At 36.9% G+C, this 26838-nt stretch overlaps 1 protein-coding gene across 12 annotated transcripts; it reads right to left on the minus strand.

The window, feature by feature from the left end:
• Positions 1 to 5272: 5272 nt before the first annotated feature.
• Positions 5273 to 26503, minus strand: tpd52 (tumor protein D52). Of its 12 annotated transcripts, none has more exons than XM_077196328.1 (8): positions 26133 to 26503; positions 12947 to 13068; positions 12511 to 12659; positions 12141 to 12242; positions 11218 to 11244; positions 9443 to 9484; positions 7259 to 7307; positions 5273 to 7184 (listed from the first exon to the last, which is right to left on the minus strand). In XM_077196328.1, the coding sequence occupies exons 1-8, from the start codon at positions 26149 to 26151 to the stop codon at positions 7062 to 7064; spliced, it is 633 nt and encodes a 210-aa protein (XP_077052443.1). In that variant the 5' UTR covers positions 26152 to 26503; the 3' UTR covers positions 5273 to 7061. The 12 variants fall into 12 exon arrangements, with proteins under 12 accessions (XP_077052443.1, XP_077052444.1, XP_077052439.1 ...); XM_077196329.1 differs by having other exon boundaries at positions 5273 to 7178; positions 26133 to 26277; XM_077196324.1 differs by lacking the exon at positions 26133 to 26503 and adding an exon at positions 18324 to 18998.
• Positions 26504 to 26838: the final 335 nt, after the last annotated feature.

The following is a 26838-nucleotide window of genomic DNA, read 5'->3' on the forward strand; positions in this document are numbered from 1 at the left end:
GGATTTTTACACTTTTTCAAGTATTTACTTATCTAACTGTATTTTGTAATACTGCATGTGCATGCTGAAGAAAACAAACACAAAAATTATATGATCGGAATTTATGAATGTGTTGTTTGTGATGTTTTATCTGTAAAAACAGGCACAGGGCAGGCAGGCTGCTGCTACTATAGGAATTACTTGCAAAAACCACTTCCTGAAAATGTATTCATTTTCATCATGCGATTTCACCACTTTTTAAGAGTCACACGATTTCATGGTATGTTCTACCACAAAGGGCTTCTCCCATCCATATTCCTTAAAGGGACAGTTCCCTTCAAATGTCTCTTCAAATATGATTTTCTTTTTTCTGTGAAACACAAAGGAATGTTTTGAATGTTCAGTCTCATAACCAAATGCAACAGGTCATGTTTGAATAATTATGCAGATGTGTAATTAAGATTTTTATCCTTTTTTTTTTTTTTTTTTTTTACAAATTCATTTGACTTCAGAATACGTATACAGCTCAAAAGACGTTGGGTACTTTTGTTGTTGTTTTTGTAAGGGGAAAAAAGCCACGTGAACATTCTTCAAAACATCATCTTTTGTGCTCCACACGAGAAAATTAAACAGAACGATTTGGAACAACTTAAAAAAAATGTATATTGAGATTTTTTGGTGAACTATCCCTTTAAGAGAGAATGCTCCAAACTGATTGGCTGAAGCGATGATACAAACTGCCACATTCTTCAGTATTTCCACTGCGAAAGCCAAATATGTGTGGCTTCTTTTTAGACCTCTTCTATACTTAGTGCCATGTGCTCACATGCTCACACTAGTAAATGGACTGCCGTAAAAACCAACAGATGCTGACAATAAAATAACAAGCTTAGTAAAATAACCGCCATAGTAGAGCCTATAAAAACAAACGCCTGATGGATACTACAAAAGCACAGAAGACCAGTTCATCTCAAGGACCAATGTAGTCAGCCCAAACTGTGCTTTTTTATTTTTTATTCAAACATTCTGTCCCATTGTCTGTTCTTTTGACATTCCTGATTTTACTAGTATTGTTTGATGTTAAGGAGGGGCGTCTTACCCCCTATGCACATGATGGAAGTCTTCTGTGTAAAGAGAAAAAGGGAAAACTCAGGATGTCATCATCTTTGCATGCCACTGCTAGCAGGAAAAAAATATGCAGCAGTTGAGTTGTAAAGCCATAAAGGAAAAGAGGTGTGCTTGGGTGATCCATGCCATTTACCAAAATTATTGTTTTGACCAGTAAGCAATGTCTAGACTATATTCAATAACTGTGTATTATCCATTATTGCACATATATGTATATTGAAGCTGTTCATTGAAGAAGGTACTTGATGTCTCTATGCCAATGTGATTTATAAAGTAATTGATGGGGGACATATTTTATTGTAGATGCAATAGCTATGAATGTAGCTATGAATAAACGGATGGTTTATTTATATGCTTATAAAATAAAATTATGTTATCTAGGTGAGGGACACCCATGAAATTGGTGGGTTTTCAAAAAATGAATTCAACTTGATTTGTACTATATTATTCATATAACTTTGTGACATTAACACTAATGAACTGAGGATTACAGGTTGAAATTGTTACTAACGTTCAAAAATCAAGAAACCCAAAGATTATCTCTCAAATTTGACATGATATAACAGTTAAGAGCAAGTAAACTGTATAAATGTCACTTAAATTTTACGTAAAATTAAGAACCAATAAGGGCCGGGGTCCGTCTTGTGCATGACACGACAGCGGCGCTCAAGTTAAAATACGTTCAAATTTTAAAAACCTTGTTTTTTTATTTTACTTCACTGACCTGTGTTTCGTGTTTTCAACCGTAAATCTAACCGCGTTCTGTGTAAATGCCCCCTAATGTGTACAATTTAAGTTTTATTACTCCACCCTCATTGCCAGGTCACATGCAGAACGAGTTTTTCCATTCCACTGCACTACTTTTCCTTTTTTTTTCTTAACGTAAACATGCGCAAGACATGTTTTTTAAACATAGCCTTATGCTCTGCCTCTGACACAGCATTTTAAAAAGCGGTGCTCAAGTTAAAATAATTCAAACTTAAACCAACACAAATACGGCCCATTGACCTGTGTAGCTAGGCTACTATATTCGTAAATGGTAAAAAAAATAAAATAAAATAAAAAAATCGAGTGTTAAGGGACGGTTCACACAAAACGCATTTTTGCTGTTAAAAAAGCGCGAGACAAAAAAGCGGCACGGGCTAAAAATGCAGGGGTTTTCAAAGTTGAATTCATTTTAACTTGAGCGCCACCATTTAAGAATGCTGTGTCATGACACGCTGCAAAAGACGCGAACGCAACGGTTAAAGACTTCTGTCTAGCGCGTGTTTATTAAAAAACATAGGAAAAGTAGCACTGTGGAGTGGAAAAAACAGTTCTGTGTGAACGACCCCTTCAAATGTGAATCCGATGTGAAATCCGAGCAGGGAAATGTTGGTCTTATTCGAAATTACAGATTGCATTGATTGATTTAGATGACTGCATTTCACCAGAGAAATTTTGCCAAGGCCTACAGCACCTTTAAAGTCCATAAAACAATAAATGGGTTGTTGCGTTTAAAGGACCACGCCGGCTTTTTGGGACTTTAGCTTATTCATTGTATCCCCCGGAGTTAGATAAGTCCATACATACCCTTTTCATCTCCGTGCGTCGCATTACTTTTCATTACGCCAATATTTTCCAATTTATATGTTGGGATTTGTATAGTCACAGTGTGTACAAATAACAAGGTCATATGAGACACAGGCATCTTTTAACCGTATACATATTGGGAACTATATTCTCAGAAGGCGAAGCACTACTTGGGCGGAGTGATTAACGCAACACTCCGAGCGAACTCTGCTCCTCACCAACGGGCTTCTCAGGTGCTGCGAGCAAATCACTTTTGCCTCCTGAGAATATAGTTCCCAGTATGTATACGGTTAAAATATGCCTGTGTCTCATATGACCTTGTTATTTGTAGCTACACACTGTGACTATACAAATGACAACACATAAAAAGGAAAATTTTGGCGTTGTTTTGTCACTTATTGGGAGCAGTATGCTAGCTGAAGCCATTTACTTCCAGTCTTTGTGCTAAGCTAGGCTAGCGGTGGGTGTCAGACAGAGTTATGGGACGCACGGAGATGAAAAGGGTATGTATGGACTTATCTAACTATGGGAGATACGGTGAATAAGCTAAAGTCCCCAAAAGTCGGCGTGTTTCTTTAAGCGCAGCGGAAATAAAAACAATGCAGCGTCTTGGGACGTGGTGTAAAGGTCAATTAAAGGCGTAGCGAATATTTAAATCAAATGGAAAAAACAATTGAAAGGCATCGCCCTTCATCTTTTAAAAGCGTTATTCTATTGGCTATTCCTCAATGTTGCGTCTCGTGTTTTGGACTGCAAAACCGCATCCTGTGTGAACGTCCCTTATTATCTGACTTATTAGAGTGTGAAAACGTTGTTGGTGATGTAGATGTCGCCTGATGGGATGATACAAATGAGTGGCTCATCTCAACATTAATAATTACTGTCACTAGTGACAATAACACTTGGTCTGGGTTTAATGCAGACGTCATATTCCAGGTCAAGCGAGCGTCGCAGTGACGTTTCGCGCCGCCGCTTGTTCAGGCTTACGCGTAATTCCAGCGGGGGTTTGACATCACGGGCTCCTCTTTAACACACTCCCTAAAGCTTTTCATCTCTGTAAACACATAATGCAGTGCAGAAAAAATTGAGGCGTAGGTTCCAAAGGTTCAGAGGCTTTTCTTAATGATGACGATTGCTGCTGAAGGCTGTTAGGCAACAATTAATTCTAATGGAATGAAAAAAAAATGTAGCCCAATTTGTTAAACGGAGTCAAGTTTCAGCAGAAACGAGGGCCTTAATTAGAGGATATTTTTAAGGCTTCATGCCACTATTTTGTCATTGTGAGTCTCTAGTCTGTGTTCACTCGATACAATTATGCAATTTAATGCTTTAGTGCACAGGTTCGTGCAGCAAAACCTGACAAATATAACTCGTAAAAGACGGAAATAAATTATTTTTTATTCCGCTCGCATTTACGCGCACTAGTCTCCTCCGTGGTTACAAGACTATAGATGGAACTAATGATATTTAATTATCTGGAGTTGATCAAATATCGCAATACATTAACTGAAAGCACTTGCTATATGTAGGCCTACAATGTCTTACAATGTTTATCTAAATGCATCGTTTTGTTTTGTTTCCTTTCCCCAAAGTTGAATAGATTTTCATCTCCCTCCCGAGGGAGAAAACACTTGGTGACTGTTATTATCTCACTTGCTGGCTGTACTAGTTTTTACTCTGAGCTGTGTAAATAAACTGCCATTGTAATTGTGCTACGGTGACAATGTTCTGGTGCTCGTCAGTGCCGCTGTTGTTGTTTTCTTTTGTGTAAAGACCTTTCGAAGGTGCCTGTGTTCATATGAGCTCCTGGTTATTGGTCATGAAAAAATAAAAACGATGTTTTTTTCCGGCAGCTGTTTACTATACGATGTCTACTGGTGTGTATTTTATTAATCTAAATATAACATGGCCTAATGTGCTTATTTCAGAAACTGGGTTTGATTATAATAGGTTGCAGACTGAATTGTTACTTAATTAGCAGCCTTCGGTCAGAAAAAAATTGCACACAAAGCTTTCAAGTTTTTGAGTGTTTGCAGACCCCATTGTAGACGACTAATTAATATAGCCTCTAGGATATGTATGAATGAAATTAATATAACTATTTCGAAATACTGACTGGGAAAATGTTTGAGATTAATAGCCTATTAGATTTCTTCCATGTAATAATGCGGAAAGATGTCGATTTAGTTTGTGAATAGATAAAGACACGACCTGCGTGAGCTCAGTTGCATTCATGTGGACTGTAGACCAGGCCAGTGAAGGGCTTGAAAATAAAACATACTGTTTTAGAGACTTTTTACAGTGTATAGGCCTATTCAAAGATAAAATGACAAAAATGTAACATCTGAATTTTAATTTAGTTGCGAGCTGTCAATTATAAATGTTACATACAGTACAGCGTTAATTTATAGAAAATCTTAATCTTAAAAATTAATACATTTACCCGTTAAAAAATGCCGGATGGATGATCTTTTGACATCACCTTGAGAAAGTAAACATGATGGTGCCATCTAGTGTTCTGTAGCTGTAGTACAGCTGCATTGAGTTGCTGGCTTGCTGCAACATTTCAAAGAATGACTGCTGAACAAAGACAGTGTGTGATGTGCTTTATTATGCATCGGACATAAGGAACAAGGAACAAATGCTTATTCTAGTCTTTCAGGGTGCTAATTATAAATGAACAACAGCAAATTCAAATACAACTGTTACCCAAAACAAAAGCCAATTAGCGACATTCAGTGAAAAGCAACATTCATATTCAAAAGACGATGTGAGGAAAGAGGAAACATACAACACCTGAGCTACAGTATGACATCAGTGAGGCAGAAGGGGGATACAATCAAACATTTTTGGTCGCACTGGAGATTTCCACCCTCCATCTAGTAAGTCGCAACACAAAACACACAAACATTGTTTTAAACAGATTACTGTCGACTATTTTTCCTATTAGTGTTTTATATAAATATATATATATAGGATATCACCATCAGATCTAGACTGATAGATCAAAAACTTAAACCTCTGTATTCCTATATATATATATATCTATATATCTTGCAACAGCATAGCAGCAAGCATAAAACATTTGCTTGTCTCTATATCAAAGCAAAATGCAAGAAATATAAAAGTACACTCAAATTAAGAGCTAATGATATTAATGCATCTGCTTTGAACGCAACAACCAGTTAAGTACCACATGCAGAAGCCCCTGCACCTTACTATAATCATACATTTTACTAAATATCTACAAACAAACGATATCAATAAAAAATATACCTTTATTTAACCTATAACATCAACTTAATTTGTAGTTTAAGAATTTGACAGCAGGCATTAGTGTAAGTGGATCCATTAACTATACTAGAATAAATGCTTGGAAATATTATGTAGATGCGCTGGATCAAAAGCTAATCATTTTATATCGACACTGGTTTAAAACAACAGGGAAGAGGTGTCATATAGTCTAGGAGACTATGATATCTATCCCTCTCATAGTATGTCCTGTCCTCTGGGAAGAAAAAAAAAACTACAGCAATTGTCCAATTACAAAGCCATCCGAAACACCCTCAAAGTGAGATTAAAGGGATAGTATAACTAAAAAGGAAAATTCTGTCATTTACTCAACTTCAAGTTGTTCCAAACCTGTATGATATATAAGATATATTGTGATCAGCAGAAAGATATGGAACAACTTAAAGGGGGAGTAAATTATTTTAATTTCTATTCTAACTATCCCTTTAAATCAGCTCATCTTTAGCAACAAAAGGCACTGGGGTCTCAGTGGTGCGACCATCCTAACGCTACGAAAATAAAGTCAAAAAGCACGCAAGTATGATCATTTTATGACACCAACTCTCTAAAACTAGAATCCAAAGTAAAGAAAAATACTAATGATATATTGTAACGGCACTACCATTTGATCATATTTTGTATTAAAGTAATACACATACTTACTATGCAAAATCTTTTAAAGTACACACTTGGAGACGTAACTCATGTTCTGCATTTTTGGCATTTGTTTTAAAAAGGAAAAATAACTATACACACAGACAATGGAATTTGGTCAATTTGGTTGGTGATTTTAAGTAGTTGGATGTGTTACAGAAAATGTACACAAATAAGGAAAATCAAATTCAATTATATTTTTCAATTTTTTATGACGACTTCAGGAGATTTTCTTCAAAAGGGGACCTTTGAAGGACAGCCTGAACATACATCCCGACACATCCGCTCCAGTGTAGGACTACCACGTCCTGTCTGTAGATGAACCAGACTCCAGTAGACAAAAAAATGGCCACAACGCAAAGCTCACTGTAACTATGCTGTGAAGTAGCAGGAGGAGAACAGGAGGTAACAAGAGAGGAGCGTTTGAGGCTGGATCCTCAGTGCGGTTGTTGATCTGGTGGAAACGTTCCCTCTGGCTGTTTAACCACAGGCTCTCCGTCAAGTGTGGAGTCTGAAACCTCTTCAATATCGCCGGTTGATGGTGTCGGGCTCATCTTAGTCTGCAAAGTCAGAAATGAGACTGGGATTTTCCACATTTTCAACTCGCATACACAGTGTTGATATTATCCTTCACCTTTAAGGTTTCCACTTTCTCCTCTAATGACTTGAAGGTGGTTGTGTTCCTGCAGGAGACGGGATAATGATGTAAAACAGACTGAATCTTCACACTTTACAATCATAATGGAAAAGAAGTACATCAAATGTTTTGCAGCCTTTAATCCACTATGGCTGTGCTCTAAATCCTAAAGAGCTGCATTTGTAGGCAACAGTTTTATGTATCAGACACAATCCTGAGGTCTTTTCAAACAGTAGGAGACGAAATTATATTTTATAAGATTCAATCTGGCCACAATCTGAGCTAACAGCAAATACTTCATATAGGATAAGGAGTCCATTATTTTAGGTTAATATTAATATAACTAATTGGCATGTTCATGGTTCTAGTTGTTGGCTAATGGTCACATAACATGCAGGAGAACAGCTCAAATATTTCCTTTTTAAGTGCGTTTTTTTTTTTAATTATTCATTTACAATATAGGGCTGCATTAATACATAATATTGCTTTTATATTATTATTTTTTTAACTAATTATAAAACATGGATGGATAAAAATGAATGCTGAAATTAATTTGTAAGAATACAATTGTACTATAAAATAAAAAAGGGATATTTGTAACGCAAAATCATTTTATTTTACACTAGTTACAATCCTAATGTCTTTAATTCTTTACTTTCAAATGTTGAACCTTTGAGCTTTTATTTTGAAAAACTGAAGGGAGACCTTTAAATGTGGGTTTAGTTGACAACAGGTTTAGAAATGTTTCTTGTTACAAAGTTGGTTACATTTATGTCCACGAAAATGTTGGAAATTATGCATATGTAAAAAGGTAAAGTGGAAAATAAAAGCTTATGTGTAAACATGTAGAAATGGAATTTGTGTGTAGAAGCATTCACTGTGTAATAAAACATGCAGAATATCTGACTAAATTGCAGTCTTTTGCTATTTCAACTTTATTTCAATTTTGTGCCACTATTTAATTTATTTTAATTCAAGATTGAATTAATTGTTAGCTTTTCATCAACTCACAACCCTAGTTTGGAAATTGAAAACTATAATCCAAGATGGCAAACAGACAAATATTGATTATAAATGCATTTTATTCGGTACTGAAAAAATAGAAAATATTTCTATTAAACTAATAATGCTTTATTTTCTATGCCAAACTTATTTTAATAGAATTAGCTTAGCAACATGCTGAAAGTGAGATTATTACAATGAACCGTGGGTGTTTATGAATATCTTGTGTGGTTCAACAACCTACAAAATATTAAATAAACAAACATGAAATATTTTAGATGTATTCATTTTAAAATGTGAACAGAAAGAGAGCACAATGTGAAACGTTAGACACAAAACTAGCACAGTCATGAAGGAAATTCGGTTGCCAGGTCAATAGAATGCAACCGTCGTGTTCCGGAAGTAAAAACTCCATTCGATTTCTCTCTAGGGAAATGTATTTTTAATGATAACTTATAAACCTTCAAAGACCGCCTTACTGTGAGCTGCGAGGTTGATAATCAATAGTATTTGCTTCTCTTGAAGCCGTTAGCCTGCATTATTTCAACTAAGTTTTAAAATGATCTTCTTTAACAACTAAATTAATGCTGAAAAACTACATTACCCATAATGCTGTACAGAAAATTTCACCAGTGTAAAACAAGCAAAATGCACCAAATGATCTTGTTAGCTCCGCCCACTCCCATGAAGCACCACAAATTACGTAATCGAGTCGGTCTCTCTACGCTCTCTAAATAATTATATTTGAATATATGTGCATATTTTGCAATAAACTTAAAATATATTGCTTTTATACAAGTAGTTTTATATTTCTTCATTGTAGTTCTTTCTATCACTAGAGTCATTAAATACATTTTGTAACAACTTTGAAATACTTTTTTGCTTCAAATCAAAGTTTGTAGTGTTGTGATTCACCTTGTAGCTGGTTGGCTTGATTTATGGCTTATAACTCTTTAACAAAGACTTTTTAAAACATCTCTATCGGAGAAATGAATGAAAAAAATGACTTCCTGAATTAGCGCTGCTTAAAAAGTTGGCGGGCACTGTTGCACTCTGTTATATAATTAAACGTCATTATAAAACAATGTCTAACCACAGAATGCCACAACTAACCAATCAGAATCAGGTATTCCTGTGAAATACAGAGGATTATGTTGGTCTGTCAGAACTGTTCCTTACCTCATCACTGGCATGCTAGCCGAGTGCTGTATGGAGCGTATACTATCCGTCAGCAGCAAAGAAGAGCAAATAGGAGTTAGCTAAAGCTGGGAGTGTTAGACGCATTACAAGAAGGGAAATAAAGTCATGCACCTACACATGTCCATGAGTTCATAATCAGCATGAAAAAACACCTCAGCCCTTCATGCTGCATGAAATTGAGTAAGAGTGTAATGCTTTAATCCATGAGGGGTTTAAGGTTTATTATCGCTATCATTGACTCGGATTCACACCACAGCTGGGACGCCCAGTTTGGATGAACAGGGTGTGTGGGAGAATTAGCAGGGAATAAACAGGGTTTAAACATGTCTGCATCACTGTCAGGGGGGATGATTTGTTTAGCAGAGCGACAGCTAGAAGAGCGATAGGTTCGTGTGGGATATGAGCACATACACTAGGAAGAATGCTGAGAAACAATGAGAGATGATGCTGCCTTTTAGACAGAAAGCAGGAGAAGTCTTTGCATAAGACTGATGGGAAATTATCGTATTGACTTCTATTCATTCATTCTTTGATGTCAAGATCAATTTAAAAAGCATAATCCTTTCTTTTTTTAGTTACAGGAATAGTTCACTTAAAAGTGAAAATTGTCATTATTTACTCCAAACTTGACTGTTTTTCTTTTGCTGAACACAAAAGAAGATATTTTGAAAAAATGATCTTATGGACCTAGTGAATTTCATTGTATGGAGAAAAACAGTTCTTCAAAACGTATCCTTTTGTGTTCAGCGGAAGAAAAACAGTCATATGGGATGATGTAAATGATACATTTATACATTAAAGGGTTAGTTCACCCAAAAATGACAACCAAAAATTCTGTAATCATTTAGGCAAGGCAAGTTTATTTTATATAGCAAATTTTCATACACTATGGTAATTTACTCACCCTCATGTCGTTCCAAACCCATTACACTTATTTTTCCATCTTCAAAAACAAAGATATTTTTAAGAAATCTGAAAGATTTCTGTCCCTCCATTGACAGTCTAAGCAACTACCACTTTGATGCCACGAAAAGTTCATAAATAGATGATGAACAGAGTGGTTCAGTCCAAAGTTTCTGAAGAGACACGATCACTTTATATGATGAACAGACTGAAATTAGACTTTTTTTCACATATAAACATTCATTAACGCACACATCAGTTATGATAAACGGAAGCTCAAGCATGCTTGCTTGACGTGCGAGAACCAATGAGGTTCATTCTTGAATGTAATGCAGCACGTTTGAGCTTTCCGCAAGAACCAATGAGGTTTGTTTTTACGTATCGTGCAAGTACGGTTGAGGTTTATGTCCGCTGATCCGTTTATATGTGAATAAAAGCCTAAATTCAATCTGTTCATATAAAGCAATCATCCCTCTTTAGAACATTTAGGATAAACCACTTGATCCATATAGATTCAGTTTACGATCTCTTTATGTGTGGACTGTCAATCTCTCAGATTTAATTAAAAATATTTGTGTTTCGAAGATGAACCAAAGTCTAACAGGTTTGGAACGACATGAGGGTGAGTAATTGACGACAAGTTTTTTTATTTTTAGGTGAACTAACCCTTTGAAGTAAAGGTTTGAGAAGAAAAAGTATGCATGCAATGTTGAAACATGCCGGGGAATGAAATGGTAGACTAACACTACCTCCAAGTGCATGCCACACTATAAAACCATTCATCACACTACGGAGAGGTGTAGCAGCCAAAATAACCGGCTTTTGTTTGAAGCCTCTGTAAACAGTCTTACCCAAAAGAATTGGAAAATGACTGTAATCTGTAAATGGCAGAGGTGTCATTAGCGAAAACATTTAACAATGTTGCCAGCGTTGCAGCAAGAGTGTCGTAAGACGGTGAAATTGAGCCTATGTCAATTCCTTTGACTTCAGTGTATGATGTGGGTGTCTATGGTTAATGGTTTTATTCTACCTCAGGTTTGGTAATTCCACTGTATGTGGGTGCAAAATTCGGTCCTTTGCCATTTTGTCCAGTAGTGTTATGCTAAAGGCCCATGTATGTATAAGTGGTTATCACAATGGCTACGTTCACACAGAAGCAGACTGAATACTGTCTGTAAAATCCAATAATTGAATTCAAGTCTCAATTGTCTAATGCCTGTAAACCCACTGACAGATAAATAAAGCACATATTAAGATGTTCAATTGCGTCCTTAAAGAGAAAGGAAGCTCAGTTTACCATATTTGATGAGCTACATGTATGAGTATTGATCAATGTTTATATTTGAATAAAAGTATCAAGGTTTTGGTTACATGGACTTTCAATATATATTATTGGGGGGGGGCCTATCCCTTTAAAGATTTAATTTTGTGAAATTTTTGAAAACTCCTACAACTCATCCTCTGGTCAAAAACTCCACCCAGCTTTTAACAGGAGTTTTGTCTCATTCTCTGACCACATAACCTCCCCAAATTGCACTTGTGACTAGTCACCTTCCCTTTTTCTCATAAAATAACTCAGTGTGAACTTAGAACTCCAAACAGGAGTGATAAACATTATCTGATGCTGTGTGAACGTATCAAAAGTGATTTAGTACAGACATTATTAGTAGTTATTAGTGAGTATTCATTCATTTGTTACTAGGTCAAAAGGGTACAAGGGATAGTTAAATCAAAGGATCATAACTTGGACAAGGACTTCAATTTCCGTTCTCACCTTACGTCCTCCAGCTTTCTGGTAATGGCTGAGCCCACGCTGGAGAACGCTGTCGTTGCCTTATGACCCACTTGGGACAGGGTCTCTGAGGTCTTCTTATACCTGTCCAGCACAAATGGGGAGGGCAGATATGTAGAGAAAATGTTACCAACAGCACAAAATAACCGTAAAACACCAGATCATGTCATTCTAACAGCTGGAGCGAGCTAGTAAACTCATAATGTTCACAACTGTACTTCTTTAATGTAATTCAGTCAAATAGCAAGTGTGAATGCACAGCAGAAGCATTGACAGATGGAGCCGCTCCGCAGCAGCAGTACGAGAGGCGGCGGGCGGCACGCAGATGCCTGAGGCAAGTGAGGGCACGTACGCAGTGGAGGTGGTGACTTCCTGCCAGCCTTTGCTCAGGTTCTGCTTTAACTCATTGAGTGGAGTGATGCCTAGCTTCCGCTTGATCTCCGCCACCTGCTTCTCCTTGGCTGCCAGCACCTGAGAAAGAGTCTGGATCTCATCTTCCACCTGTAGGGAAACAGGACAGAAGAATTAATCTGACATGGAAAATATGGTTAAAATAAAAATACGGTAAAACTCCAAAAAATTCATATCACTGATATAGCTTATCTATTAGAGACTGGTCCAGCTACAAGATGTAACATGCAGCATATGTCAAAATAGTGAAGAGAGTGGGCATTGCATAATGAGTTTAGCCTTGAGAATCAACCGCACTTAATCTCAGGCAGTGAATGGCAGCAGAGATGTTGTTGAGACAGGCTCTCAACAACATCTGAATGTTTAATGATGTCGACCTTTGCTAGTTCACTGAAGAGATCGGCTTGCTCTTCCTCAGTTAGGGCTGTGCAGGGTGAACAGGGCACTGCATCCACTGCATCTTCGCCTACTTCTGGGATGAAGTCTGGCCTCTGGGTCCCTACAAAAATAAAAAAAACATGCACTATCAAATATTTAAAAATTGTTGGCCTTAGAAAAGGCTGCAGGTTTTAATCCCACAAAGGGCAATGGAGTGGTGACATTTATTCACACTGTAAATAAAAAAGTAAAAAGTTATAATTACCAAAATAAAGTTGCAGTTACAAGAAAGTCACACTGTGAGATAAAATTACAATTACAACCGTAGTCCCAATTATGAGAAATAAAAATCACACTGAGATATAGCTCCAATTGCATCACAATTACGAGAAAGTCATACTGTGATATTTAGTTACAATCATGAGAAAAAGTCACTTTACAAGAAATAAAACCACACTATGAGATTTAAAATTATATCTATGAGAAAAGTCGCATTTACAGGAAATAAAATTACACACTGAGGTATAGGTCCAATTATGTTGCAATTACGAGAAAGTCATAATGTGATATTTCGTTACAATAATGAGAAAGTCACAGTACAGGAAATAAAATGACACTGTGATATGTGAATTTACAATTCCGAGAAAAAAGTCAATTACAAGAAATAAAGTCTCATTGTATTTATTATTTTTTTCATTTATATTTTGAATTAAGTTACATTGTGATTGGCAAACACCTTTGTACTTTTGTATTCTAATGCACAAATGGGTTTTCTTATGGTAAAACAATTAGAGGTTCCGAAAACAATTCAACTGGTTCTCTGTGATATGAATTTTAGCATCAAGTAAGTTTCAGTTCACTTCAAGTTGAACTGTCTGAGTGTCCTGAAGTCCTGTTAGCTCAGTCGTGAGTGGTAGGAAGATTCTGGTTCTGAGTCAGACATCAGACCAGGAGGCGAAAGAAAAACATAAAGGAAGATGAGGAGGGCAGAGAGAAGTCAAGTGCCAAAGAACTTTAAAACTTTATAAGGTGCTTGTCACCCGATGGACACCCACCCAAGGGCTCACACATGTCTGGAAGATGTACTTTGATGCCTCCACTGACAGCCCATGCAATGGAAATACAAAATAAATAATAAAACTCCTGGATGACTCTATTCAGTGGGCTTATAACTAGAAAGAAAGGCCAAAAATTCAACACTGTCAATCAAACTGACAAAAATATGACAGCCCTGAATGAATAGATCTGTACTACACTGTATAGTACACTGTAATGTTATCAGCTGAAGTTCTTGTTCTCATTTAGTTAAATCAGTATTTTTGTACTTTGTTAAACACTGATCCCAGAGCTTTAAAAGAATCAGTATTTTCTGTGTTAGCCGACCAAAAAAACAACAACAATGCATTAAAAATGTAAATAATAATAATCAAAGTTTGCTCATGTCCATTTGATGGACCTAATTTTATTCCTAAAGGTCAAATCAGAGATTCAGGTCTCGGGTTGCAGTTGGGAGGTTTGAAATGTGTTTTGAGGAAGAAACTGCATTTAAAGTTGCATCACATGAGGAAGGTGTGCAACTCATTTGTAAGCAGCTTGTTCGGTATTTCTGGAAAAACTGGTAGGCTGACCTCCCACTTTAACTTACCAAAAGGTATAAAAAGAAGCGAGGAGCTTGTCTGACATAGAAATATACATACACACATATATACATATCTATACACACATATATATGCACACACACACACACACACACACACACACACACACACACACATATATATATATATATATATATATATATATATATATATATATATATGCGAGAATGTTTAAAGTGTCTTGACAAGATTTTTGCGACTTGATGTGAGCATGAAAGTATTCTTAACCATACTTTGATAATGCAAATAATATAATTCAATTATTAACAATGCAAAAGTTATTGAAATGCACTGAACTATGATTATATGAACGGGTTACTTTCTTACTAATATAAACAGGATGAATTAAATACAGATCATACAAGTTTTGGCATAGTGGGAGGGTGAACGTTCCTAAATTAGTAGCAGTAATTTTCAGTTTGAATAAATTAAAGTCTTTTCCCACCTCCTATGTTCACTTTCACAATGTCTATTAAATACACCATAATCTCTCAAAACACAATTCTTTTGAAACTACATCTGCTGACTGTTATAGTGTCATAGTACGCTCTGAGTTACACACTAGCGCACTGGCACTGGTGTCACGTTCATTCATCATGGGAAAGAAATATTGACACTGTCATCCAAGTTCAACGGTAGATTTGAAACAGTTGAGTGGTTTACAGGAGGACTCACATGACATCACTTGCACAGTAATTATGACTATAACCAATGGCTGAACTTCATACTGAACTTGAGCAGGGATGAGCACTGTCTGAAAGCATGTTTCATCATAGAGTTTTTTGCAGCATAAACATGTTTAATGCAAACAACAATTGTGGCTCATTCCTCCAAAGGAATTCTATGCAAAAAACCCAGAGACGAATGTACTACCCATTATACACACTTTCACACACACACTCTTTTTCATGCTAGATCATATCAGTTTAACGTTCTAGATCTTAACTTCTATTATCTTTATGGAATCTGTTTTTAAATGTTAGAAATAACTTTTGTAAAGACGTGACAACTTGGCTTAAAAAATTGCCTCATTACCTTGTAGTGGTGGGAAAAACTAGCCTAGATTTAAAAAAAAAAAATCACTGAGGACATTAAAAAGAAAAAAATTCAATTACTTACAATCCCCAAGACGAGCTGTAATGAAAGAGTTTCAGATTTGTTCAGAAATCCCTGATTTCATCACCAGCTTTACCGTCACAATTCCCGTTTAATACATTTGTGGTTCAACATTAACATCTGTCCTCAAGAATCGATTTCTCCACATGTGGATTTCCAGATATCAAATAACAAGATTACGAAAGGCTGGCGTCTAACGAATCACCATATAAAAGAAGTATGTCCAACGCTGATGTGCCATGATGGTTCACAGGCTTGATCAATGACCTCGGTATAATGAGATTGAGGGCCCTGTGTAAACACACTTGTAATTTGTTAACCAAGCTCACTGCTCTTCCATTTAGCGATTAAAATCTTAACTGCATTATAGGAACACTGTTGGCCACGGAATAATTTATAGATACAGTTTTACTGTACCGACCAGTTAAGCGTTTGTCATTTGAGTATGTGCCAGTCCTGTTAATTTAATCAATGTTTGTTAAAGGGCCCTGCACTGCGGTTCTGTTTCTTTAAAAGGGCCATATCATGTGGAAGGCAATTTTAATTTTTTAATAAAAGGGTTCGGTGTAATATGATTACATACAGGGACATTACCACAGTAACATCATTTACCAGTCCATAATTGCGTTTTTCTTTTATTTAATTGTGAATGCTATTTTCTAATTTACATTTAGATTACCTTTGCCGTCATTGAACAATCACTTAAAGTAAAACGTTAAATACACTAATAATTAAAAACTATTAAGTGTAATGTTAACTGTAACAAATCCCATAATGAATATCGATTTTTCACACTGTAACTGTACATTATAATGTTGTGATGCATAAATTCACTTTATATACATAAATGCATGCTCAAATAATTTAGTTTTTAGTGCTGAAACTCATTTAGACAAAACAGAATATAATTGTAATATTGGCCATTTATCTGTTATCTGCCCTAATATGAAAAAAATACAGATTTTGAATATCTGTGCATCACTAGAAAACATTATTTATTTTAAAAACTCAAAACTTCCTCCTTGGTGCAAAAAGAACATTTATTGAAACTAACCTGCAAAATCAAATCTGCACATGAATGTTCACATTTACACATCAGTGAAGCTTAATGAGTGATCAGAAACATGACACACCCAGTCTCGGTGAGGTAATAAGGAGAAAGATAGATACCATTAATCTTAAGGGTTATTTCACCCAAAAATGAAAATTCTGTCATTAATTACTCACCCTTCATGTCGTCCCAAACCTATAATACCTTTGTTTATATCTTCAGAACACAAATTAAGATATTTTTGATGAAATCCGAAAGCTTCAAATCAAACATTTGACGGATAGCCCCAAAAGACAGAAACACAATTACCACTTTCAAGGCCCAGAATGGTAGTAAAGAGTCCATTTGACTACAGTGATTTAACCTTAAATGTTATGAAGCGACGAGAATACTTTTTTGTGCGCAAAAAAATAATGACTATAATAAAAAATAACAGCTTTATTCAACAATTTCTTCTCTTCCGTGTCAGTCTCTGACGCTGCTCACGTGAGCACAACGCGTGTGATGCTGATTCAGGAGCCAGCCAATAGAGCTGGCATTCTGACGTAGAACCCAGAAATGCTTCACTGTGTTTACAACCTTAACACGTCAGAGACTGACACAAAAGAGAAGAAATTTTTGAATAAACTCACACAAAAAAATATTCTCATTGCCTCATAACCACTGAGCCACTGTAGTCACATGGACTATTTTAACTATATATTTATACATTTCTGGGCCTTGAAAGTGGTAATTGCATTTCTGTCTATGGGGGATCAGAAAGCGCTAGGATTTCATCAAAAATATCTTCCATTTGTGTCTTCAGGTGTCTTAAAGGTTTGGAACGACATGAGGATGAGTAATTAATGACAGAATTTTAAGTTTTGGGTGAACTAACCCTTTAAGCAACCAGAAAAACTGACTATTATGTCTAAGCAAGTTCGCCAGTCAAGTTCGACAGTGCCGTTCCTGGATGTGTGTAGCACCTACAGCTCTGCATATCCTCATACAGGACCCCAATGATAAAAAGGAGGAACTGGTTTTGGAACTTGGAAACAAGTTCCCTGACTTATTCAGTCTGATATTTCCTTATCTAAAGGGGATGTAAATAGCATATCAAAATTCAAAATTCAAACAAGTTTCTTTTTATTTTTTACTCTAACAACAGCCAAAGAGATATAAAATGGCATGAAAAACTAAATATGACTACAATGCGTTTCAAGCACAAACAAATTACAACCACTATCAGTGGATCTAAGGGAAGAAACAATAAATAATAAAAAATAATAGAGTGAATGGCTAGTATAGATGGCACTTCCTCAGACTGCAATGATAAACTCCCGGTGTTTGGGAGTTATTCTGCAACCGGACAGCCCACATGAACAGCATCTGCTTCTGATGGCTGAGCTTCTCCAAAACATCAGCAATTGACAGGAAGAGGGCTCTTACGTACTTTTAATAACATTCTTTGCCTTTTTCTCCGTAACACTGCTTGTCTCTCACTGTTCCACTGACAAACACCAGTCCACACCTAAACACACATCCACTCAGCACCTGAACAAACACAGTTACCTCTGAGCGATGGTATGGGTGAGCCAGGGGGAGTGAAACTCTCTTTGGGTGACAGGTAGAGGTAGCTAGTGTTCAATCCCTGCTCAAAGTTGAACGGAGACGTGTACTCCTCGACAGGTTCCTCCATGCTGCTCATGAACAGGAAGCTCCCTGGACACTAAGTGATTGCGTGTGACTGAGCGTGTTAGGATCACTGTGCCGATTGTCCAATTTAGTAGCAACGATTGCGAGTATAAGTGTGTGTTGTGGATCCTGCAGCGCTAGCAGGGAAGCCGCAGGCTCACATGATGTCCAGCACAAGACGACGACGGCAGCACGTTAATAAGTTACTTCTCCAGAGCAATCTATTTCCGTCACGAGCTGACACTCCCAGCTGTAATCTTAACTGTTTTACAGGGATTGTTGACAATCCTGTAAAAATGCCAGATTCTCAAGGTCTGAAAAAAGCAATCGCCATAGTCTTCAGCTTTCTCATGCTCAGCCCCCTCCATTTATCCACATCCACGTGAAATGAAGATCCATTTGTCCCCTGGTCACATGACACTGGGGCAAGCCCACGAAAGGAGGCTGTAATCTGTGGTGGCCCAGATTACAGCCCTAATCCATCACAAAGGGCCTCCGCACCGCTTCAGACACACACCAGCTGCACAAACCATTACACACTGAAATGGATTCAGCCAAGCGCAGTGGATTCAACCTTTATGGTTGTAACCTTGTGAGTCTATACTGCAAACATATTCCATCCATGCTGCATTATATTGAGGAATGCAGATTTTATAGGTCTTATGAAACTGTGGAAGATCATTATTAATATTATCAAAACATAACCGCAAAGCATGCATATATATATATATATATATATATATATATATATATATATATATATATATATATATATATATATATATATATATATATATATATATATATATATATATATATATATATATATGCGTGTGTGTGTGTGTGTCTTTAGCCCTATTCGGACAGGAGTAGTATAACATAGAGAGGTGGGGTAAAGTAATAATTACCAGAGCTTCTCTGTGATTTTAGTCCCGTCCGAATGTGCCATCTCAGTAATCATTACGGACAATGTCAGTAAAGATTACGGCAACTTTTACCTTAAGTAAAAAGGTCTGGAAAAATGACCTATACTTATCCCATGCGAATAGACCTGCTGTAAATATGTAAATAAATATTTCATCATTTCCTGTTTAAAAGTAGTTTTCCGCGTTTTTTCAAGTATGGAGACGCCTGATAAATATAGGTTATGTGTTTGCGCCATAGACTGTAAAAAATATGGACAAAGCATCTGTGACGTCACCCATAGACTTTCTGAAGAACAGTTTTGAGGCCGTTTATGGGGGGGATGGGCGGCGCCATCTTGGAAAATCTTTTCAGAAAGGATACAGAGGTGGTATGATGTGTTGTGTCAGATCATGGCCGAGACGTCAAATTTCAAGAATTCCACTCGGCGCAGCCCATTATCAGCTGTCAATCACGCTGTCAAACAAAGTTAACCACACCCTTATTTGTCATACATTTTATATCTAAATACGATCTAAACTAACGAGTTAGAAAAAAATTCACCCCCCTCACAGTTGTCAGGCACTCGGAACCTATCGAAAAATACAATAAAACTCCATGGGACCAACTTGTAAAAACATGAATTTATGTTGTGAAAACGGACATTTTAACATGGGGGTATATGGACATTTGCTCCCTTTTGGGACCTGCCCCTAGCGGATTTTCTATGTATTGCAGTTTTTCGTAATTCCAGGTAGGCTTCATTTTTCAGATTAGAATGTTGCCGCTTGGTTTGCGCACGTGATATCAGGAAGCAACGTAATAAGCACATGATGACAGGAGGGTGACGGCGAGTTGTAAAGCCCTGTTCACACCGCCAGCGACACGCGGCGACAAAGCGACACGATCCCATTCATTTCAATGTAGCGCTGGTGACTTCCGGCAACACGAGCGACAGTGACCGTTGGCGACAGAATGTGGGCATGTCAAGTGATGCGAGACACGCAAAAAAAGCTCAGAAATTTCAACTTTATGCAAATAAGAAGCGATTTTCTTGAGCGACAACCAACAGGTCTCAGTGAGTTTAATTCATACATTTATAGTTTGAGTGTTGTAATTTTATGATGGAAGTTTAGCACTGCTGCAGTTCATTTTACAGTTTCCCCTGCATTATGTTGACTATTAGGGACAAGAAAATTGATTATGTCAAATTCGAATGAAGTTTCATTAATTTATGACAGTATGAGTGAATTTACTTTGTTGATTGATCAATCGTTAATCTAGTAAATTTATTTAATCCACTGAACACTGCTTTGCTAGCAAACAACACTCTCCCAACAGCATACAGTAACTTTTAATTCTTTTAAGGCTAGTCAAATTAAAATGATGTAGTTGTATATCACTTGTGATGGTATTTTGTATAGATATAATATGGCCAGACGAGCAGTCTACCAATAACATTATAGCGACGACAGCACTACGAACGCACACAAGCGACTCGGGGTACAGAGACTAGCGACATACAGCGACAAAGTCGCTGGCGGTGTGAACGGGGCTTAAATCGAGTTACCCCTGTGTTACATCCTGTGATAAAATTACATTACTCCATCTACCCTTGTAAAGTTAATCCCGTCCGAATAGTGTTTTTGTGTAATGTCAGAGTGAATATATATAGATATGTATATTATATATATAAAAAATTGATGCAAAAATGTTTACTGTTGTTGTAAATATTGTAATATTTATTGGCATTGCCAGAATTTCACTATCAGCACATGCCTACAAAGAATGTAAACACTTTCTACATGGCCCTGTTTGTTTAAACAGCTTGATATAGCAACACCTCCTCAACCAATAATCCCAATCTGGGACAGGACCAAATCTAATGCTGATTTAGCTACTGAAGTTAAACTCAGATGTGGTTAAATGAACTCGCACAAAATCACAATACAAAATAGTAAAATAAAAAGCATGCTCAAATCATCGCAATATTCATAATATTGCCAACAAAATCATTGGAATTCCATTTGGTGCCACTGCCACTACTGGTGCGGAAACACCTGACACAAGCACAACGCTGTTTTCACTGAGGAGCTGGAATTACATAGATGCCAGACTGCAGTTGCTTTCTTACGTGAAACAGGTCTGCTCTCCCCAGTAGAGATCAGCAAGAACAGTCAAATACACAAAGAATCAGGTTATAAAAAGAGTCAACACACATGTGCACATGTCAATTAACACCCTAACTACATTCACCTCGCACGTCTAGGACAGCAGAACCTTGACGCCTCTGCACTACTTTGTGCAGGTTAGTACCCGGATATTTGCCTTTCACCAAAGTCTTTGTTGGCTTCCATCCAGACTAAATTGCACAACAAAAGCCTGCAGATGTTCAAATAGAGACTTGAATGCAATCTGCAACCATCGAAAAATTTTATTTAAGTTCCTTAGCATGCCAAATAATTTTCACACGAACCTAATACAATACATTTTCATTAACACTTCAGCACATGTTGGCAAGTTCAGACAAAGCCTTTTTTCATGTGCTTTACAGGGGCCTGGTGCATTGTGGGAGAGTTTCAGATCATGTGACAAACCCCAACCTTCATATTAGGAGGACCTGTCTATGACAGCGTAAAACAAACAGCGGAAATAGAACAGAGATATTCAATGAAAGAAGGTGCTTGACTTCCCATTTTTTTTAAAACGGACGAGAAGTATTGTTTAAAAGAGGAAATAAGCAATAATCACACTTTTGTTTTGACTAAACTCTGTTAAACAACACAAATTTAACTAGATACATGCCGACTTCTGCCTCTGGCCCAGTAACATATCCATAACCCCACATGGAGTGGCAGTGATCTGTACAATGGCAATAATAAGATGGACATGGAATCCCATGACTTCACATAAAGCTGGAAAATCCTATCAATGGGCTCGTGCCACTTCAACATCAGGAACCCTTCTGAACTGGCTCTCGTATGACTCGCATTTAAACTCAGAGAGCACAAGAATATAAACACCCCAGTGAAGAAACAAAGAAGACATTTGAAGCACCTAATAAACCGCAGCTTCTAATCAATTACTGGGTTATTCCAAGCACATTGCATCCCGTGATTGGGACAAACGAGAATCATGGGACAGACAGAGTGCGACTCTAGCAGCCTGGACAGACATAGGGGAATAAGAGGCGGGATATGGAAAAGGTTTAGCAGCCTATATGGTGGTAGAAAAGGGCAACTTTATTTCTTCAAAGGGTGTAAGAATTGTCAAAAGCATGACTAATGGGAAAATGGAGAAAATTTTCGATTAACACGCTACTGACATGGTATTTAAGAAGCATTGTTTTCTACCAACGCTACTGAAAACACACAATCTTAAGGTTGGCTGTTCAAAAGTGTCTGTTCACATGACTGAAAGAGGATCAGTTCAGATGGTTGGAGGGTCACAGCGAGGCCTTAACTTTCTCCCCTCAGTGCAATGTTAGTCCACACCTTTATTAGGCCAAAACTCTCAGTCATGTGAAAAATACAATAAATAAGACAAATGACATTTAAAATAAGGACAAAACTGTTATTCAGTTTGTCATGAAAAAAAAGATCTTGCTGATTTAATTATCTAAATCGGTTGGAAACGGTGAGAAAGCGGTTCTACTGCTACAATCAAACTATAAGTGAAAGGTGATAAAAGGGACCTGCGAGCCATTCACACAGACGCTTCAGAAAGATATTGCATAATCGGATAACAGTCTATCAGTGAAATAAATGTGTGTTATTTCAGTAAAGAATTGTATGATAAGTGAGTTTTTTTTGTAATATTACAACCACAACACAACACTTTTACAATTAATGTATATGATATAAATATATTCCATTGGTACGGCGGTCTTAAAGAGTAAGAGCCAATATTTAGGCCCACAGATGCTCAGAAAAACATAGGCCACTGTTCTGTGGGATTTTGAATAGAAGGTCCAAAGAGCAGCATCTATTTGAAATTGCATTGTTTAAAAAAAAAATCAATGTAAAAGTCTCTATTGTTACTTTTGATCAATCGAAAAAATAATCAATGTAAAAGTCTCTATTGTTATTTTTGATCAATTGAAAAAAAAAATCTTACTTTGAACAGTAGTGTAATGCATCTGTACACGCACAGACCAAGACAGAGAAAAGAATGACAAATATGTAGCTATAAGCCTTAGAGAACAATGAGAATATTTGGAGCAATATCTGAAATATCTTTCAAAACACGGAAATAATCCAACTCAAGCAATCACAAATCTAATATTCTGCAAGAGTTCTGATGTTTTCAGTGAACTGACATCAAAGAGATGGAGAGGTAACAGCGTAACTGTTTTAACATGCAGACTGGATGGAGTTAAAAACTGCAGCACACCAACAAACACCAGGATGGAAATTTCCACCAATGAGATCAAAGGAATTCTCTGCTAGCTTTTGGCAATCAAGTCAACTTTCAACCTTGAGTTGCTGAATACTCCACCGAACGGATTCAGGCAAAATCTGCAATTCATAACAGAACAAATGCAACAACACTGGCTATAGAATATTTCATTGCAGCTTCCTCATTCCTCCCTATAGTTCTGTTAGTCTTACATCTTTTTTATTTTCTTATGTTGCCATGACAGCAAAAGGAGAACAGTTTGCAGATCTACTAACTAGCAACTGGTGACTGCAGAGGCAAACTATGAATTAAAAACATATTCTGATTTTGACAGCGTTAGATCAATGTCCTAATCCACAGGATTACCCATAGCGTGGGTGAAAGGTCTTCCATTGATGACTCACTCTTTGATAAAACAATGCTAAATCACTCTGCAAATCATAGACACATTAACTAACTTGAGTTCTTGGCACTTGAAGATTCATAAGATGACATGGGTCTAGAGTAATCTCATAAGGTCAGTATACCTAAGGTAAACAAACAAACATCTCAGGCTTTGTCAAGCACTTTGCTTGTCACATTGCAAAACGGCCCATGGGCACCAGCTGCAAAAAAAGACATGGGCACGCAGAAAAAAGGAATGAGCAGATGGCTGCCCTGCGTGAGAGAGATGAGGGGAGGGGAACAGAAGATTCAGACAGGAAGGCTCTGGCTCCCGGGGAGGCAGCTCACCGACACACTGCAGTCCAGGAGGGATGAGAGAGAACAGGCTGAGTGGGGCGGAGACCAGGTGACCGGGATGAAGACAAGATGGTCAGGAGGTCAGAAAGGACTATGAAAACAAAGCACGATGTGACCTTTAGTGACGTCTATTATTCCAAATGTAAACGACTATCTGCAAGGCTGTTGTTAAACAAGGGCAATGTCTTGAATCTGTTTTTTGCCCAAGTTTATTGACTTGTGGTGATCCTCATATGAACAAGATTTGAGAAACATTTGGGTTTGTATTTAGCATTATATGGCCTGAGAAGCTCGGAAAGGCTCAGGCATCTCCACGACCCTACAGAGGAAAAGCTGTACAGAGATTAGATAGCTATATTATATTACATATTTTCAGAGTTATATATATTTAAGGTAAGGCAGCAAAAATGTTGCATTTATAATAATAAGTATCAATGCTGATCAAAAACAGGATCATAAATAGTTAAATTGGAAAAACACCGTCTTTCTCCAAAATTGTATGTACTTGCATATTTAGACTATATTTGTTTTACATTGTTTTCAGTAAAATATTACATCAAAACAGAGGTCATTCCGACATCTAGTCTAGGACTACACTAAATATCAAAGACTAGACTAAGCAAGTCTAAATCAAAAGAATGTAGGCCAATGCATTTCTTGCCAGATGATAACCTCAACACCAGGCAATTTAAGAACACTTTAAGTTGGAAAAATAGCACACGGCAAAAAAACAATGTCATCTTAGCCGACTATTTACGCAATGATGCAGTGGCCAAACAGGAACCCAAGTTAGCCAGCTCATATCAGAAGGAACAGACCACCACATTGCCAAAAAAAACGTACTTTATAATGATCAGGTATATGATGCACACACACAATATGATCCTGCTAATGATCTGACCTTAACCATCATAACATAAGTTCTCATTTCTACAGTAGCATATGAATGACATCACATAAAGGGAATAAGAAACATGAGATGACAAAGAAGAGGAAGAAAGCTATCAAAATAGTGATACCATAAAATGTATTGTATGTTTTTTTTTTTTACTTCCCTGGTAATATTGTTATAACTTAAAATAGAAAGATGGTTGATCTGCAAGACATTCACATACTAACTCAATTAACGGAATTGGCACGATAGAAGATTGGAAATAGGCTAATAATACAGAGATGAAAAGAAAAGAGAAGGTTCATCAGTAGCAGCTTATTTACAGCAGGTGTTTAAAGCTACCATATGTTTCAATGATGCTGCAAGCAAGTTAAGCCCACGCAAGTTAAATACATAGTCAAAAACAACCTCATTTACACAAATAAATCAAGTTTTGCAGTTGGAGGGTGGGAGACTATGGTTCTGGTAGTTCCATAATAAGTTTTAACAGTATTTATAAAAACACAGTTAATTATCAGAAACGAACTATTGAAAATGTGCACAAATGCTATAACCCGAGTAAATTCCTGGTAAATATGCATCCTGACTGACTGTCACATTACCCATAATCATCAAAATTAAACAACCACTATTCCATTACCAGCTGTTGGCTGTGCTAATAAACAAGCTAGCTAACTTCTGAAAGTTGAGTTTTGTGGCATTTCTAATCTGTGCCAACATGTCATGTCACGTTCTCAAAAGAATGAATCTACCTTGATCGGCTTCCTCCATCCTGTCTTTGCGGATTCTTTATGTTGTGAATTGGTCTGATCCTTGCGGTCCCGCTTTCACACTTCAATCTTGCAAATTTGAGCTCAAAGCTGCCACTGCATTCTAGGCTGCTGCTGCTGCGCGAGGTGGGGTGGGGTCGTGTGACGTCATGACGCACAGTACAGGACGTAGAGATGTAAACAGACAGAGACGGGCACGAGGCCCCACCTGGCGCGCCCACTGACGACCAAATATACGATCATTTATTCTAAATTATCTGTTATTATGTTAATTACATGACCTTAAATAAACTAGATATGACCTATATGTGAAATAACCATTTTTATATTTCATATTTATGGCAATTCACTATAAAATATTGCCTTATTTAGAAATTATACTTCTCCTCCATGCAGGTTAAAAGAAATATTGGTCTGTTGACATAAATAATAAATAATGTGATCTACGTATAATTACAATAATAACTAGAATTTATTACAAATAGTTTTAAATAAACAAATTTGCATAGTAAAATAAGAATAACTATAGGCATGGCAATTGCTATTACATTGTTTTATGTAGTCTTGTAGTGTAGTCTTTTATCTTTATGAAAAAGAGAAAGGAAGAGAAGAACATTTCATTTAAATTAACGGGGAAACCATTCGTTTTATTAACCAGGCCATATTAATTTTATATATTTTAGTTAGT

Source organism: Siphateles boraxobius, unplaced genomic scaffold (assembly GCF_051911475.1).
Source record: "Siphateles boraxobius isolate OS27281-9 unplaced genomic scaffold, OSU_SipBor_1 35, whole genome shotgun sequence".
In the NCBI taxonomy this organism is placed as follows: domain Eukaryota; kingdom Metazoa; phylum Chordata; class Actinopteri; order Cypriniformes; family Leuciscidae; genus Siphateles; species Siphateles boraxobius.

What these genes read in the sequence shown, in the direction of transcription:
- tpd52 (XM_077196324.1), bottom strand. Translation starts at nt 18,459, where the DNA reads ATGAGCAGCATGGAGGAACCTGTCGAGGAGTACACGTCTCCGTTCAAC. An exon ending in TCTTCAGTGAACTAGCAAAG is followed by an intron (nt 12,660 to 12,946) that starts GTCGACATCATT and finishes GTTTCCCTACAG; the next exon opens with GTGGAAGATGAGATCCAGAC. An exon ending in TCATTTTCCAATTCTTTTGG is followed by an intron (nt 9,485 to 11,217) that starts GTAAGACTGTTT and finishes GCTGACGGATAG; the next exon opens with TATACGCTCCATACAGCACT.